The sequence below is a fragment of the Vitis riparia genome, chromosome 14, assembly GCF_004353265.1.
Source record: "Vitis riparia cultivar Riparia Gloire de Montpellier isolate 1030 chromosome 14, EGFV_Vit.rip_1.0, whole genome shotgun sequence".
Lineage (NCBI taxonomy): Eukaryota > Viridiplantae > Streptophyta > Magnoliopsida > Vitales > Vitaceae > Vitis > Vitis riparia.
The window spans coordinates 10,888,796-10,905,590 of record NC_048444.1 but is presented as its reverse complement, the minus strand read 5'-3'; the positions used below and the strand labels follow the sequence as shown (position 1 = coordinate 10,905,590).

The window sequence follows — 16,795 nt, the reverse complement described above, 5'->3', positions numbered from 1 at the left end:
ACAAAAAGTAGAAAAATATATTTGGTAATTAAAAAAATAGAAAACAATTTTAATTCTTAAAAACATAAAATAGAGTATTTTTAGAAAATACCATTTAATTGTTTTCAATTCTTTTCACTTATTTTTTAGAATTATTTTGAAATGTAATTATACAAATATGAAAAATGATTTAAAATAAAGTACTACAAATAAAATTTATTTTTATAAATATGAAAAATAAGTTCAAAATATTTTAGCTTTTATATAGACTTTTGTTTTACAAAACATAAAAAATCAATTTTCAAAAACTATTATAAAAACTGTGTTTAAAATTTATTTTTAAAAATATTTTTCAAGGAGAGTCTTAGATTCCTAATTAACGTAATTTAATGCTCAACTATGTATAATGTAATTTAACATGTCGAAATTTCTTATTATTCAATGGGGAACATTTATTTAGAGCCAAGTTAATTAATTGAAAATTTTACATCCAATATCTGGGTCACTACATATTCTTTGGTAGCTAGAGGTCTCATTGTAAATCACAATTCTTATTCTTTAATTTGGTCTCCCAATAATGGAGTCCATATTGGTGAAGCAAAGAATTCCATTGCCACCAGCATTACCAATATCATTTGCTTTCACTCCAAGAAGAATTTTTGGCACCATTGCACTTGCGTATACATAAGTTTAACCATCTTCGTGGAGCTTTTGAGTATTTCGTCTTATAGGACGTAGCATATCTTATAAGGTCATTTAACTTAATTTTGCATAATTTCTAATAAAGAATGGAAAATTTTGATATATGTTTGTAGTTTTCGAAAAGCTTTAAGATTTTTTAAGGTTTTAAAAATCAGACTAGACTGATCTATCCAACCGGTCTATGCAACCATCCGACCGTGGTATCTCTGGTTTGGGCAGCTTATTTGATCTGTTTTTGGATTTGACCAGACTTGAACTTTTCAAACCATTGGTTGGATTGGGGAACCGTTAGAACCAAACAATTCTTCATGAGCCAGACAATTTTCAACCCCATCTCAAATTTTTACCATTTGTCCCTCAGAACACTAATTTATTTCCTTACCTATTCTAAATCCTTCACCATTTTGCTGCTTGGAGTTCCCTTAATGTGTCGGACCAGTTATCTAACCCCAAATCGGCACCCAAAAGGAAAAGAAACAAACCAAATTGTTGAAGAATATAATGGCAAAGCTCATCAGCCAACTCCCGAAACATAATCAATGACACCTTAGTTCACAGGTGAAGCAATCCAGAAGAAACGGTGAAATGCAACCAACAATTTCAAATCAGTGAAGCGCTCCTCTCAACCCACACCCAAATCTATCGACAAACCAAATCTGTATCCTCTTGTGGTATCTTTGCAGACTTTTCAAAATTTTTATTCAATCAATGAACAAAAGCACACAAAAAATTTTGAATTCAAGTTGTTACATTGCCATCCCAATTCCCAAAATTAATTTTTAATATTTTAGTTTTAAAAAGTTTTATTAATCTATCTATCGATATATATATATATATATATAATATTGGTCGAGAGTCTTGAGACAAGAGGAGATGTTACAATGTCAAAGAGGAATCGTTGAAATTATTGAAAGAATCAACTAGCTGATAGGGTCTGCCACATCTAAAGGTCTCTATTTAATTTTCATCAAAGTTATTCTGCTGAAATGGTCTTGACCACGTCCTAAACAATCTACCAGGTTGTTTCACGCCAACAATTGCTGCAACTTACATATATAATTATAAGAGCTGCAATGCTCATTCTAACTTGCTGCTTAAGAAACTATCTTAACTAATCAAGCTGCACAAGAGCTTTAATTGGCCATTCAAATTTATGGAGCTGTGAAACTGTCCTCGCAAATAATCCACAGAAGAAACTCTATTTCAAGCTAGTCATGAACCTGAAACTGTTATTAGTGGTAATATGGAATTTAAGAGATTTTTTACAGTAATCATAGCATTGCTCAAACTCAAATAGTAGTTGTATTCTAGAAAACAGGTCAAAGAAGGAGAAATTCTGAAAAAAAAAAAATATCAAAAGCATGCTTGAGCATTGAAATATATACTACTGCTAGCTGGCTCATGTTTAACTTCTCATAGTATATAGGAATGAGACCAGTTCCACAGCAAGTGGCCTATAGAAAAAGTAGTTTCTTGTTTGAAAGAAATACCCTGGCCGGCCTGACCCTGTCCTTATTTTATTTTTAAAAAAGTCAAAACTTATTCAACTGTACATTTTTTATATGCGGAGACCAGGTAGCTAGGTCATTGGGATATGAGGATACAATATCAATGGATATTGATGAACTCCTCTAATATTTCTTTTACTCTAGTATTGAAACATTAGAGAAGTTAACTGATTATCAAAGAACTCCTCATCCACCTCCCTTGTTAGCACTTAACAACAAAATTTAAACTTACTGCACCATATTTAAGTTCGTGGCGTTTATGGACACTGGTCTATATGTAAATGATCATAAGTCATGCATGCCCGTCTCTTGCGATTTCAGATTTTCTAATCTCTCAACATAAGTGGTATGGAACACAAGTTTTACATTTGGCTAAGACTGAAGTGGTTTTCTATATAAAATATTTAAATGGTTATAGAAGTTAATGGGCTAAGACAAACTTTGAGGACTTGGTTTAGATCATTTGGCTTTTACTTGGATTTCAATAGTTAATACAAGACTATTTCAAAGCTCAAACATCTCATAGATTCTTCAGCTATAAATAGACAACCAACCCTCATAACGAATCCACAGCAAAAACAAACTCTAGCCACCATAGCAGTTCATTGCGCTAGTAAATTCCTTGCTCTTTCCTCAAAGAAGGATTGCTTGAGAATACATTGCATAAACATGAAGAAGATGGTCATTAACACCCTCGCATGCATTGCACTCTCGGCTATGTCATTTTTCCTTGCCTCTGCCTCCGATCCTAGTCCTCTTCAGGACTTTTGTGTGGCTGTTAATGACACAAAGACCACTGGTATGATATTAATGTTTTTTCTCTAGTCTTGTTCCCTTGATGATCAGATTTATTCTCTTTATCTATATATCAATGATTTCATGGCAGCACGGCCTAATGCGTTTATGGCTTTGCAGTGTTTGTTAATGGGAAAGTCTGCAAGGATCCAAAGGTTGCGACAGCCAATGATTTCTTCTTTTCAGGGCTTCGGGTTCCTGGAAATACCTCAAACAAACTTGGGTCAATGGTCACACCGGCAAATGTGGCTCAGATACCCGGACTCAACACCCTTGGCATTTCACTAGCTCGTGTTGATTATGCCCCATATGGTCTCAATCCTCCCCACACCCACCCCCGTGCCACAGAGATACTGACCGTCCTGGAGGGAACACTTTATGTTGGCTTCGTGACCTCTAATCCTGACAACCGCCTCATCTCCAAGGTCCTTTACAAAGGAGATGTTTTCGTCTTCCCAGAGGGTCTCATTCACCTCCAGCTCAATGTGGGAAAAACAAAAGCTGTCGCCATTGCTGCATTGAGTAGCCAGAACCCTGGCGTGATCACCATTGCCAATGCGGTATTTGGCTCAAAGCCAGCAATTTCAGCTTATGTTCTTACAAAGGCCTTCCAAGTGGACAAGAAGGTGGTTGACTATCTTCAATCTCAGTTCTAGACTGACAACCGCACCAACCAGAATGACTCACCTATTCACATCTTGCTATTCATAAGATTAGATATCACTTATATGTATTCATTGCTGAAATGTGTGACAATCATTTCTTTTCATATCCTAATAAAATAAAGGTATTTTTCAATACATACAATGTCTGAATTTCCTTAAGTACGATTACTTCATAGCCATTGCTGCAAAACTGGCAAGGTGTCCATTCCTATGTCATAAGCATTGGTGCTTTTCTTTTCTTTTCTTTTCTTTTTTTTTTTAATTCATTTTTCAGATTGCGGAAGGTAAGCTTTTGTGGCACTTGATAATTTAATATTGCACATGAAGCTTAGTTCAGAGACAAAGTTGAGGTCAAATCTCTCTAGTTTGGTAAATCCATCGGAAGAGTTCATAAATAAACTACATTTTGAATATTAATGCAAATTGTTGACCCATCATACAATTTAGGATCACTTATAGCAGGCATGCCCGAGTGCTTCTCATCAATAAAATTGATAAAAGTTCAAACACTAGCATATATATTTATATATACCATATAAATTGATACAAGCTGAACTCATTTAAATTCCCCACAATATGTACCTTATATCCTTCCAAACTTTTCTTCTATTTCTTAATTATATATTCCAACTCCTGCTTTTGTATGTGAACAAGGTGATGCATGGTGAAACTGAAGAAACAATGGAGCATCGAAGAGGATAGGAATATTCTACATATTTCTATTAACAGTTAAGCATACATTTACATACACAAGTTAATGGAGATATATGCCGAAGGGTTGAATAGTAGGGACCAGATCAGTGGAGTGATATAGGGAGAGAGTCTGGTCCATGACTGCAGGCATAATGTGGGGGTCAAGTATCTTAACGGATATTCTCCTTTATATATCCTCCATAAGATGGAGCATTGGAGATACTCTAAAGCACCAATGACACGATGATATTCTATTGCATCTGTGAGAAAGGTGCTATCATAAGGGAGGAGATGTTCCATGGTGGACATAGGAGTGACAACCTCTTTAGCACCAATGTACCATGGCTAAGTACAATGGAAAGAACTGCTCGAATGGTAGTTAGTTTAACTACCGGGTTGAATGTGTCATGATAATCAATTCTAGATCGTTGGTGAAAGTCTTTGCCAACAAGTCATGCCTTGTAATGAGCTACACTCCCATCAGGATTTCGTTTTACTCGAAAAACCTACTTGTAACCAACAACATTTTGTGATGGATAAGGTGGAACAAGCTCCCATGTTTCATTTATAGTAAGAGCATTAAGCTCATCAATCATTGATGCATGCCAATTTGGATCATAAAGGGCAATTGTGGGATTTGAGGAAAAAATGGACCAGGTAAAGAATGTTTAGTTGTGGTATGGAATTGTTTAGGCTTGGAAATATTATCCTAAGAGCGAGTAGTCATGAAGTGAGCACAGTAAGGGATAAAAGGAAATTGGGTTGGGTTAGGTGCAGAGGAAGGAGGATAAAAAGGAGTAGGGGTAATGTCTCCACAAGAGTCCAAAGTAGAAGACATACTTGATTGTGAGCCATGGAATGGAGAGACTACTTCAATATTGGATGAGGTGGAAAGTGGTAGTGACATGGACATAGAGGAGTTAAAAGGGTGAGAATGAAGAACTAAGAATGGTGTAGCACTTAGAGAAGCAAGGAAAGGAGTATAAGATGACCATTGTTGGAAATCAGAGGTAGTAGTTGCATGAAGTTATCCTTAGAGAATAGAAAGACATCTTCAACAAATCGAACATGATGAGAAAGGTATATTTTATTAGTGGAGAAGTCAAGACATTTATATGCACTTTGAGTTATGGAATACCTTAAAAAGATATAAGGTTTAGATCATTGGTCTAACTTGTGTTGAGCATATGGGCATAGCCAAGGGTAATAGAGACAACCAAATGTTTTGAGTTTAGTGTAATTTGGTAGGGTATGAAAGATAGCTTCAAAGGGGGATTTGGTGTGAAGTATTGGGGTAGGCATTCGGTTGATGAGATATGTACGTATATAGCTGTGTGAAAAGCAACTGGCCAATAAGAGAGAGAGATAAAGGCTTGATGCAACAAGGTTAAGTTTGTCTCAACAATATGTCGATGTCATCATTCAGATGGGCCATTGTGTTGAGGTGTATAAGAAGGTGTAGTAAGATGTTGAACACCATTGGTTTGGAGGGGTATCAAAATGGCATTCAACAGTTGCTTTGAATTTAAGAAAGATAGGCATTATGTCATATTTAAGATAAAGAGGATATAACCTAGTATACTTAAGAAAATGATCAACGAAAATAACATAGTATGTAAAAACATTGATAGCAGAAATAGGTGATGGCCCCCAAACATCATAATAAACTAAGTCTAAAAGGCTATGACTTGTTAAAGAAAACATACAAAAAAAACTTTATTTTTTACTCTTATTACAATGGTAGGAATCACAACTAAAGTTGGATGTTATTGAGGATGACATAGGAGAAGTTATAGCTTCTTTGTAGGTCCTTGTACATAATTGTTATTGTACATAATTGATTTGATTTCACTATTAATGGCTTCATTCTAGAATAGTGGATCAGAAGAAGTAATAACTTCTTCGTAGGTTCTAGGGTCCTCATTTATTAGGAAGGTATAGAAACTGTTAGCCCAAGGGTTCTCCTAATCAAGTTTTGATGATAACAAACCATGGTTAAGTGACTAATTGGTTTAAATGGTAAAGAATTTCAGGTATAAATTTGGAAATTCATCAAATGACTAAATGGATACAAGATCAAGACTTTTGATCATAGGAAATGAATGTAAGATGAATGCATGGGTGCACTTAGGTTTTCATATCTTTTCATGCATCTTTGAAAACTCGGTTTATTCCTTAAAATTATGATTTCATTAAAACCCGAGTTTTATCAAATGTACCTTAGGCAAAACGTTTCAAAATTGGCATATTAATTTACCTAAAGACCTTGCCTAAGTGTTAGAAAAGAAAATAAGTGAAAAAGATAGGTTTTCGGGGCTAAAAGGCTGAATCGGTCGAGGCTCTGGCCAACCGGCTCAACCGATTGGGGAATCGGTCGACCAGTTGCCTTTGTCCGATCGAGGAGTGTAAAAAACACTCTCTCTCATCCAGTAGCTTTCCCTTCCTGATTGAGGTTCCTTCCTTCCTAGTCGATCTCCCGTTGAGGCAACGGTAACCTGCCAAAGCATTAAATGCTCCAATGGCTAGTGAACTGGTCGACCCCCAACTCGACTGGTTAAGGTTGTCTTTTGCTTTTCTTAGCTCCCGAGCTTAGAAACCTATAAATTGATAGCTCCACTTTATTTATGACATAGAGAACACTTGCAATCAATTGTCTACCCACTTGTCCTTGCCTTAAAAGCTCTCATTTCTTTCTTAGTGCATTAAATCCTCACTTGCATATCCTTTAGTGCACCTTTGTGAGTCATCCTAGCTTTGATTTGTATTTGAGCTATCATTGAGCTAGGTTGAGGAATTCATTCTTGTAAAAGTTGAGTGTTAAAGCCTTCAAGAGGTTTGAATCTTGAAGAGTTTGTGTAAGAGCCCATTGGAGCCAGAATCCAAGTGTAAAGAAGTTTAGAAGCTTGGTTGAAGCTTCAAGTTAGCGGAACCCTCACTCGGTTAGGAGCTTGAGGAGAGTGGACATAGGCAAGGAAGTGTCGAACCACTATAAAATCTGAGTTTGAATTCTCTTACTCTATCTCTTTATTTTTTATTATATTGTGCTTGAATTTGTTATGTTGAATTTTTTTTTTAAAAACCCAATTCACCCCCCTCTTGGGTGTTTTTCTCATTTCAACATAGCCTTTATTTTCTCAATTGGTATAAGAGCAAGGCCTCTTTCTTAAAACTTAATCGTCTAAGAGGAAATGGCTATTCTATCAAGCTCATCTCAAACTGAAAATTTTACAAAATATAGAGTTCCATTTTTTACAAGAACTGACTATCCCTATTGGAAAACTAGAATGACTTGGTATTTACAATCAACCGATTTAGATGTATGGGACGTCATTGAAAATGGCCCAACTTTACCTACAAAACTAGTTGATGGAGTCTTTATTCCAAAACCCAAGCAAGAATGGAATGAGCTTGATAGAAAAAAATTTCAATTAAATGCTAAGGTCGTTTTTACTTTGCAATGTGCTATGGATAGAAATGAATATAATAGAATATGTCAATGCAAGTCGGCTAAAGAAATTTGGAGATTGCTTGAAATAACTCATGAAGGAACAAATCAAGTAAAAAAGTCAAAAATAAATTTACATGTTCGTAACTGATTCGTTCCCAATTGGTGTCTTAGCTGATTCATGTCCTCTCAATGGTCCCTGATAGTGGTGCCATTTGATTTGTGTCCAGCTGGTGTCCCTTGATTATGGTCCTCAGGGAGTAATCAACAAATTAAATTTATAACCTATTACACCATGTACTAGGATAGCCTTAGCTAGCATAGCATAGTGGCTCTAGGGTCGTTCACTGGGATGGGTTTTCACTCTACAATTGATATTAATTCAAAGCTGAATTGGTGTATTTTCATTTCAAGGTTAGCTTTAAAAGAAAACATAAATATGTTTAAATGAAAAAGGTTTGGTTTTAAACTAACTAAAAATAGTAACTGATTTTACTTACAAAGAAAAGTGTTTCTTGGAGTTTAGATCACTAGGCTCAGGTTCCTCATACAAAATGAGAGTTCCGGTCACTTGTTTCTTTTCCTCGCATTAGAGAATTAACATATAGTTAATTCTCTAACCGGTGTGGTACAGATGCTTCCCTTTAATGGGTTCAAACACTAAATCTCTCTCACTGATGCAACTTGCAATGACTCGTGCCTCTCACTTAGCATTTTCCATTCAAGGTGATCTTTAACCTTGGATTACCCATCAAAAGCTCGCAAGAGATAACTAATGGATGTTTCCTTAGAGTCCAAAAGCTTACCAAGTGTTGGCTATTCTAGAAAATCCTACCTTCAAACCACCTCCCAAAGGCTCTCAAGAGATAAACTAGTGCATCTCAATGAACGAAGATCACTTACCTTATCAAGTGTTGGCCCAGGTGAGTTAAAGGCGTTTTAAGTTAACTAAAAAGATAAAAACCATTAACGGGTCACACTTTCTCTTCATTAAAAACTAAAACAACAAAACTTCCAATTTATGCATGAAGAAACTTACCCGGCTTTCTTCACTCCAAGAGACAAAGAGCCTAGCCTCTCATCCTCTGAGGAAAAATCCTCAAAGTTTGGTTGGCTAGAAAGAAAATTAATGAGAAAACAAACATATGAAGAAGAAACAGAGCAAGTGCTCTGTTCGTCGATTTCATATATCTATCATATTCTATATTTTTTACATTGGTTCAAAGATATATATAGAGAAGATATTTTCTAAGAAATATCCTAATAATATCTTTGACTGATAACAAGGAGAAAATAGAAATTTACACAAAATATCTTGAGAGAAAAAATCTAACTTAGTCGGTGGCAAATATCAGGAAGCTTCAGAAGAACACCGCAGCACTGTGCAAAATCCGGGTAATATGAAATGTCGGCCGCGGATGCTCTCCGGGTGAACGCTATAGAGGATCCGGACATGCCTATCCGGGGAAGTTGAAACACCTCTTCTCCCATCCTAATGTGAGATATCCCGCGCCGCCATGCTATCCGGATCAACTCCATCTGGATTCCCTCAGGAGGACATGCGCCACCATGCTATCCAGACTCCATCAGGGAGAAGCACACGACACTTGTGAACATCACACCCGGACGATAGCATATCCTATCTGGATATGTTGTCCGGATGGAAAACATTGACTAAAGCGAGCAAGCCTTGCTACTTCATTCAGAAAGCCTGTCATAGCCCATGTTCCGCCGCCTTCCAATGGTGTGTCTGGACGCCCTATCCGGACATCTTTGCTAAGGATTCCAAAGAACTCTCCTCAATCTCAGATTGCTTTGGTGATCAAAAAGCTATCAAAACACCAAAACTTAACACAATTTGATTAGAATTGATTGCAAGGGTCCTTAATATGTTAATTGGGTTAAAAGGTGATAACTACTATTCAAAAGTGTTTAAAAGAGTTTATTACAAACTATGAAATAGCACTTTTTGAGTAGTAATCAATAACTATGAATTGTTTTCAATGAACGAAAATGAGACCATTGTTGAGATGGTCACTAGGTTCACCGACATTGTTAATGGTCTTGAAGCTTTGAGAAAGACCTACAAGGAATTTGAAAACGTGATGAAGATATTGAGGTCTCTCCCATCAAAGTGGCATACCAAGGTCACCACAATTCAATAAGCAAAATACTTGACCAAGCTACCTATGGAGGAACTCATAGGGTCATTAATGACATATGAGATCAATTTGACAAAGAAGCTACAAGAACGTGAAGACAAAAAGAAGAAGAGCATAGCTCTCAAAGCTACAACTAAGGAAGAAGAAGAAGAAGAAGTTGAAGAAGAAAAATAAAGTGAAGAGGATGATGATCTAGCCCTCATCACAACAAAGCTTAACAAATACATGAGGGATGAAAGGTTTAAAGGAAGAAAGTTCACTTCTAAAAGAGACTTTTCTAAAAAGGAATCTTCATCTCATAGTGACAAGGAGAAATGAGAAGAGAAAAGAGATTTGGTTTGCTTCAAATGAAAAAAACCGAGACACATTAATTATGATTGTCCTCTCTATAAAAGTGAAGCCAAGAGAAGAATGAAAAAGGCAATGATGGCCAGTTGGAGTGAAAGTGAAGAATCCTCCGAAGAAGAAAATGATAAAGAAGTGCAAGCAAGTCCTTCTACCACTTGCAATTTTTGTGGAAAAGAAGGACACATTAGTAGTACATGCCCCTTAAGAAATGGTTCTCAAAAGAATTCAAATGCAAAAGCTAAAAAGGTTTGGATTGAAAAATCCAAAGTCACTAACCCTCAAGGACCCAAAAAGATATGGGTACCTAAATCAACTTGAATTTTATTTTGTAGGGTTCAAAGAAGGATAAGTGGTTCTTGGATAATGGATTCTTAAGACACATGACCGAGGATGAATCTAAGTTTGATTTCCTTACAAAGAGAAATGAAGGATATGTTACCTTTGGAGACAATGCAAAAGGAAGAATCATTGGTCAAGGCAACATTGGTAATGACACATCCTCTCTTATTGAAAGTGTTTTATTAGTGGTTGTTTTAAAACATAGCCTTTTAAGCATTAGTCAACTTTGTGACAAAGGTTTTAAAGTGATTTTTTAAGCATCTCATTGCATCATCAAGGATATTCAAAATGATAAAACCATCTTCATGGGTCATAGATGTGATAATGTTTACGCTATAAATATTTCAAAATATGATGGCTATGATAAATGCTTTTCAAGCATGCATGATCAAAGTTGGTTGTGGCATAGGAGGTTGGGACATGCTAACATGGACCTTATTTCCCAACTCAACAAAGATGAACTTGTTAGAGGCCTTCCCAAAATAAATTTTCAAAAAGAAAGTTTGTGAAGCTTGTCAAATGGGAAAGCAAATAAAAAACTCTTTCAAAAACAAAAATTTCATTTCAACCTCTAGGTCTCTTGAGTTGTTGCATATGGATTTATTTAGTCCCTCTAGGACACCAAGTCTAGGAGGAAAATCTTATGCATATGTTATTGTGGATGACTTCTCTAGATACACATGGGTTTTGTTTTTAAGTCAAAAGAATGAAGCCTTTTATGAGTTTTTAAAGTTTTGCAATAAGGTTCAAAATGAAAAAGGTTTTACAATTACTTGTATACGAAGTGATCATGGGAGAGAATTTGAAAATATTAATTTTGAAGAATATTGCAATGAGCATGGTATTAACCACAATTTTTCGGCTCCTAGAACTCCTCAACAAAATGGGGCAGTTGAAAGGAAAAATAGAACTCTTTAAGAAATGGATAGAATCATGCTAAATGAAAACAATTAACCAAAATATTTTTGGGCCGAAGCGGTTAACACTTCTTGTTATGTTTTAAATAGAATATTATTGAGGCCCATTTTCAAGAAAACTCCCTATGAGCTTTGGAAAAAACAAGAAACCCAACATTAGATATTTCAAAGTCTTTGGGTGCAAATGTTTTATATTAAACACCAAAGATAATCTTGTAAAATCTGATGCAAAATCGGATGTTGGAATTTTCCTTGGTTACTCAACTTCAAGTAAAGCCTTTAGATTTTTCAACAGAAAAACCATGGTTGTAGAAGAGTCCATCCATGTTATTTTTTATGAATCTAACAATTCTCTCCAAGAAAGAGAGAGTTTTGATGATGATTTAGGCTTGGAGACCTCCATGAGAAATTGCAAATTGAAGATAGAAGGTAACAAGACGAAATTGGAGAGGATCCCAAGAAAAAAGAATCACCATTCTGACGGGGAGACGGATTCATGTGGGATATCTGATGATGATGCACATGATATCGTGCTACGAGAGCCAACTTGTGTACTCCCTTATGACCGCTTCCTCACTCGAGTTTTGAAGGATGTCGAGGTTGATTTGAGTAGAGAGACAGATTTTGAGGCCCTAGTATTTATGATACATATGATGAGCAGTCTTTGGGGTGGATGAAGTTTGAGAAGACCCTTGATGTCTCCTAGGTTAGGAGAGTAGAGCGACCACCAACACAGGCCTGGGAACAAGGACGGGTGCATCCTGGAGTAGAGGAGGAGACCGAGATCCGAGAGATGGATGGTGGCTTAGACCCTCAAAGAGACTTTGAGCATAGAGAGCTTGAGCTTGACATCCCTCCACTCCAGTCTGAGGGTGTTCGGTTTGAGGCCACATTCCCTGAGTCGATAATGTCTGGGCCGACATACACAGTGGGACCATCTTCTCAAACATCATTCACTGAGCATCCTCACACCGAGACATCATCTCATCAGGCACCTCACGCTCCTAATCATGCGTCTTGGATGGATTTATCTGTTTAGATCAGCTCACTCAGCACTCGCATGGAGGAACTTGCAGTAGTCAGTGATAGTCGATTCTACTCCATGGAGGATCGCATGGATTAGTATCAAACTGGTTTCACTTCTCAGTTTGAGTATCTGCAGTAGAGATTTGAGTGTATAGAGGATCCCATGGATCAACAGCAAGCAGCATTTGATCATCTCCAGTAGAGGATTGAGCGCATTGAGAGTCGCCAGGAGAGTTAGCATGAGGAGATGATGGCTTACCTCCGCTCCGTGTTTCCACCTCTTCAGCCTTGATTTCATTGAGACCCCATTCGTTTCTTTTTTGTGTTGCCAAAGGGGAAAGATATTTAGGATCTAGGAGACCTACATGCATATCATTGTCATATCATTTGTTTAGCTTATATGTTTATGTTTCGTTTACATTTGACCTTACTATAAATATGATATGCTATATGTTTTCATGACTTACACTGTTTTCTATTAAAAATTCACATGTCTTGATTATCTTGGTTTTAAATTCATAAATTTTGATTGGTTAATCCATGATTGGTTTGAGGGGGAGATTTTTTCTTCTCCTAGATAACCAAGGTTAGTCATAATAAAAAATGGGGAGATTGTTAGCCCAAGGGTTTTCCTAATCAAGTGTTGATGATAACAAACCATGGTTAAGTGACTAATTGGTTTAAATTGTAAAGAATTTCAAGTATAAATTTTGAAATTCATCAAAGGACCAAATAGATATAAGATCGAGACTTTTGATCATAGGAAATGAATGTAAGATGAATGCATGGGTGCACTTAGGTTTTTCATATCTTTTCATGCATATTTGAAAACTCAGTTTATTCCTTAAAATTACGATTTCATTAAAACCCGAGTTTTATCAAATGTACCTTAGGCAAAACGTTTCAAAATTGGAATATTAATTTACCTAAAGACCTTGCCTAAGTGTTAGAAAAGAAAAGAATTGAAAAAGATAGGTTTTTGGGGCTAAAAGGTTGAATCGATCAAGGCTCTGGCCAACCGGCTCAACCGGTTGGGGAACTGGTCGACTAGTTCCCCTTGTCCGATCGAGGAGTGTCAAAAACACTCTCTTTCATCCAGTAGTTTTCCCTTCCTGATTGAGGTTTCGCCCTTCCTAGTCGACCTCCAGTCGAGGCAACGGTAACCTGCCAAAGCATTAAATGCTCCAACGGTTAGTGAACCGGTCGACCCCCAGCTCGACCGGCTGAGGCTGCCTTTTGCTTTTCTGAGCTCCCGAGCTTAGAAACCTATAAATTGAGAGCTCCACTTCATTTATGACATAGAGAACACTTGTAATCAATTGTCTACCCACTTTTTCTTGCCTTAAAAGCTCTCATTTCTTTCTTAGTGCACTAAATCCTCACTTGCATATCCTTTAGTGCACCCTTGTGAGTCATCCTAGCTTTGATTTGTATTTGAGATATCATTGAGATAGGTTGAGGAATTCATTCTTGTAAAAGTCGAGTGTTAAAACCTTCAAGAGGTTTGAATCTTGAAGAGTTTGTGTAAGAGCCCATTGGAGCTAGAATCCAAGTGTAAAGAAGTTTAGAAGCTTGGTTGAAGCTTCAAGTTAGTGGAACCCTCACTCGGTTAGGAGCTTGAGGAGAGTGGACATAGGCAAGGAAGTGTCGAACTACTATAAAATCCGAGTTTGAATTCTCTTACTCTATCTCTTTATTTTTTATTATATTGTGCTTGAATTTGTTATGTTGAAAAACCCAATTCACCCCCACCCCCCTTGGGTGTTTTTCTCATTTAAGCATAGCCTTTATTTTCTCAGAAACCATCTTCAAGGTTTTTGTTTATCTCTTTTACTCCTTCTTATTACAGGTTCATAAGGTTCTATAGACTCATCTCTAATCATTTTCTGAACTTGTTGTTCACCACTTAGTTTCATATGTAAGATGTTTTGAATGAAATTAACATTCTTTGTTTCTATAATGGTGTTTACTTCTACAAGACTGTTTCTGATTTAGTAACAAGAAACCTAAATGTTGCACTATTCTTAGAATAGCCCATAAACATTGCATCAAAGATTTTAGGACTTAATTTTCGTTTTATATGTTCAAGAAAAAAGAACTTTAACTAAATACCCTCACATTTTCAGGTATGCTATATGAGGCGCATAACCCTTGCACAACTCATAAAATGTTTTACCAGTTCTCTTGTAATATATTCTATTTTGTATATGACAAGCGGAGATGATAGCTTCTCCCCACAAGTTCAAGGGTGCTCATGAACTTTCCGACATTATTCATCATTTCTTTTAAGGTCCTATTTTTCCTTTCTGCTATTCCATTGGACTCAGGGGAATAAGGAGGAGTAGTTTTGTGAATGATCCCATGATTTTCATAATTGAAGTTAAAGGGGTTGGACTCATACTCTCATCCTTATTAGTTCTAAGCCTTTTAATTTTCTTATACTTAGTTGATTTTCCTCTTCATTTTTGTACTTGATGAAAGAATCTCTTGCTTTATCTTTGTTTCTCAAAAGATATACCTTTGTATACCTTGAGTAGTCATCTATGAAAGTTATATAGAATCTTTTACCACCTTTAGTCATTGCATTTTTTAGGTCTCTTAAGTCATTGTGTATTAAACTTAGTAGTTCTTATTTTCTTTCTATTGATTTGCAAGAATTTTTTTTGTGGTTTTTTATTCTATACATGATTAACATTTTCCATGGTTTTCTAAGGACAGCTTATGAATTAAACTCAATTCAACCATTTTCTTCATATAAGAAAAGTTCACATGTCCTAATCTACCATGCCAAATATCACAAGATTCAACTATGTAAGCAAAAGAAGAAGATGCATTGTTATTGATAATATCATAAACATTCAACATAAATAAACCCTAATTACAATAACCCTTCCCCACAAATACATCATTTTTTGTTAGAACTATTTTATTAGAGTCAAATAAGATCCCCACTCCTGTTTTCCCAAACAGAGATATTGACACCAAGTTCCAACGAATATCTAGCACATGAAAGACATCATTGAGGGCAAACACTTTTCCAAAGGTTAGCTTAAGGAGAACTTTCCATTTGCCAATCATTGGGGAAGATCTAGAATCGCCCATGAACATTTGTTCATCTCCTTCCTTTACTGTGGTATAGGAAGTAAATGTACTTGTGTTGCTACAGATGTGCCTGGTAGCCCCAAAGTCTACCACTCAATCCTTCACATAGATGACCATGCTCACCTCAAATGAGACTACTGTCGCAATCACCTCTATCTCTACTAGGTTTGCCTTCGAATTGATCTTCTTAGTTCTCTTCTTATGGCAGCATTGAGCAGCATGGTGTCCAGACTTGCCACAAACAAAGCAATTACCCATCTTTTTAATAGTTGGGTTTTTGACCTTGTTTGTTACGTTGGGCTTGGTCCTAGAGTTTTGTTTTATGGACCTATTATGTTTAGGCTTGGGTTTTTCCTCTATTACATTAGCTTTAGAAGATAACTCCTTAGCTTTCTCAACCTTGTCCCTATTCTAGCTTTGTTCCTCAATCCTAATATGGATTATGACATCTTCTAGGGACATTTTTTCCTTTTGTGTTTCATGTTATTTTTATAGTCTTTCCAAGACTTGGAAAAGTCTTTACTAAGTTACCAACCACAAAAGGTTCAAGTAATTTAATGTCTTCAATAGCTAAGTCATTAATCAACAAGTGGTAATCATGGATTTCAAATGATACATCTCAATCCTTGGTCATTTGGAAATTTCTAAAATTACTTATGGTGCATTTTTCAGTTCCTCCATCTTCTAAGATATATTTTTTTTTATGCATTGCATCCCAAATTTTTTTGGCAATTTTATATTGGCAATAAACATCAAATAATTCATTCGTGAGAGTACTAAGAATAACATGCCTAACCTACTTATTTCCAGTTTCCTAAGTAGGCAACAATTCAGAACCATCTTCTGGTTTTGGGTCAGTCAAAATGTGTCCCAAGTTCACTACATCTATTGCTAAGAAGACCATTTCTGTTATCTCTTGAAGAATGTCCCATTAAAGCAATCAATCTTAGAAGTGTTAGGACATGTGTGAACTAGGGATGCTTCCATTTAATCTACTTTAAGATTGTTATTTTAAGGGTATAAGGAAAATAGTGATATTGACCTAGCCCAAAACAAGAAACCAAAGAAAAGGAAAAGAAGCAGTAACTTATCAGATTTATTAACTAAGGCATGA

The 16,795-nt window shown here is 36.1% G+C and overlaps 1 protein-coding gene across 1 annotated transcript; it reads left to right on the top strand.

Moving 5' to 3' along the window:
* The first annotated feature begins 2,774 nt into the window (after positions 1-2,774).
* On the top strand, positions 2,775-3,781 carry LOC117931105 (putative germin-like protein 2-1). Its single transcript, XM_034851977.1, has 2 exons — positions 2,775-2,988; positions 3,105-3,781. Exons 1-2 carry the CDS (start codon positions 2,859-2,861, stop codon positions 3,638-3,640), a joined length of 666 nt encoding a protein of 221 aa, XP_034707868.1. The 5' UTR covers positions 2,775-2,858; the 3' UTR covers positions 3,641-3,781.
* Positions 3,782-16,795: the final 13,014 nt, after the last annotated feature.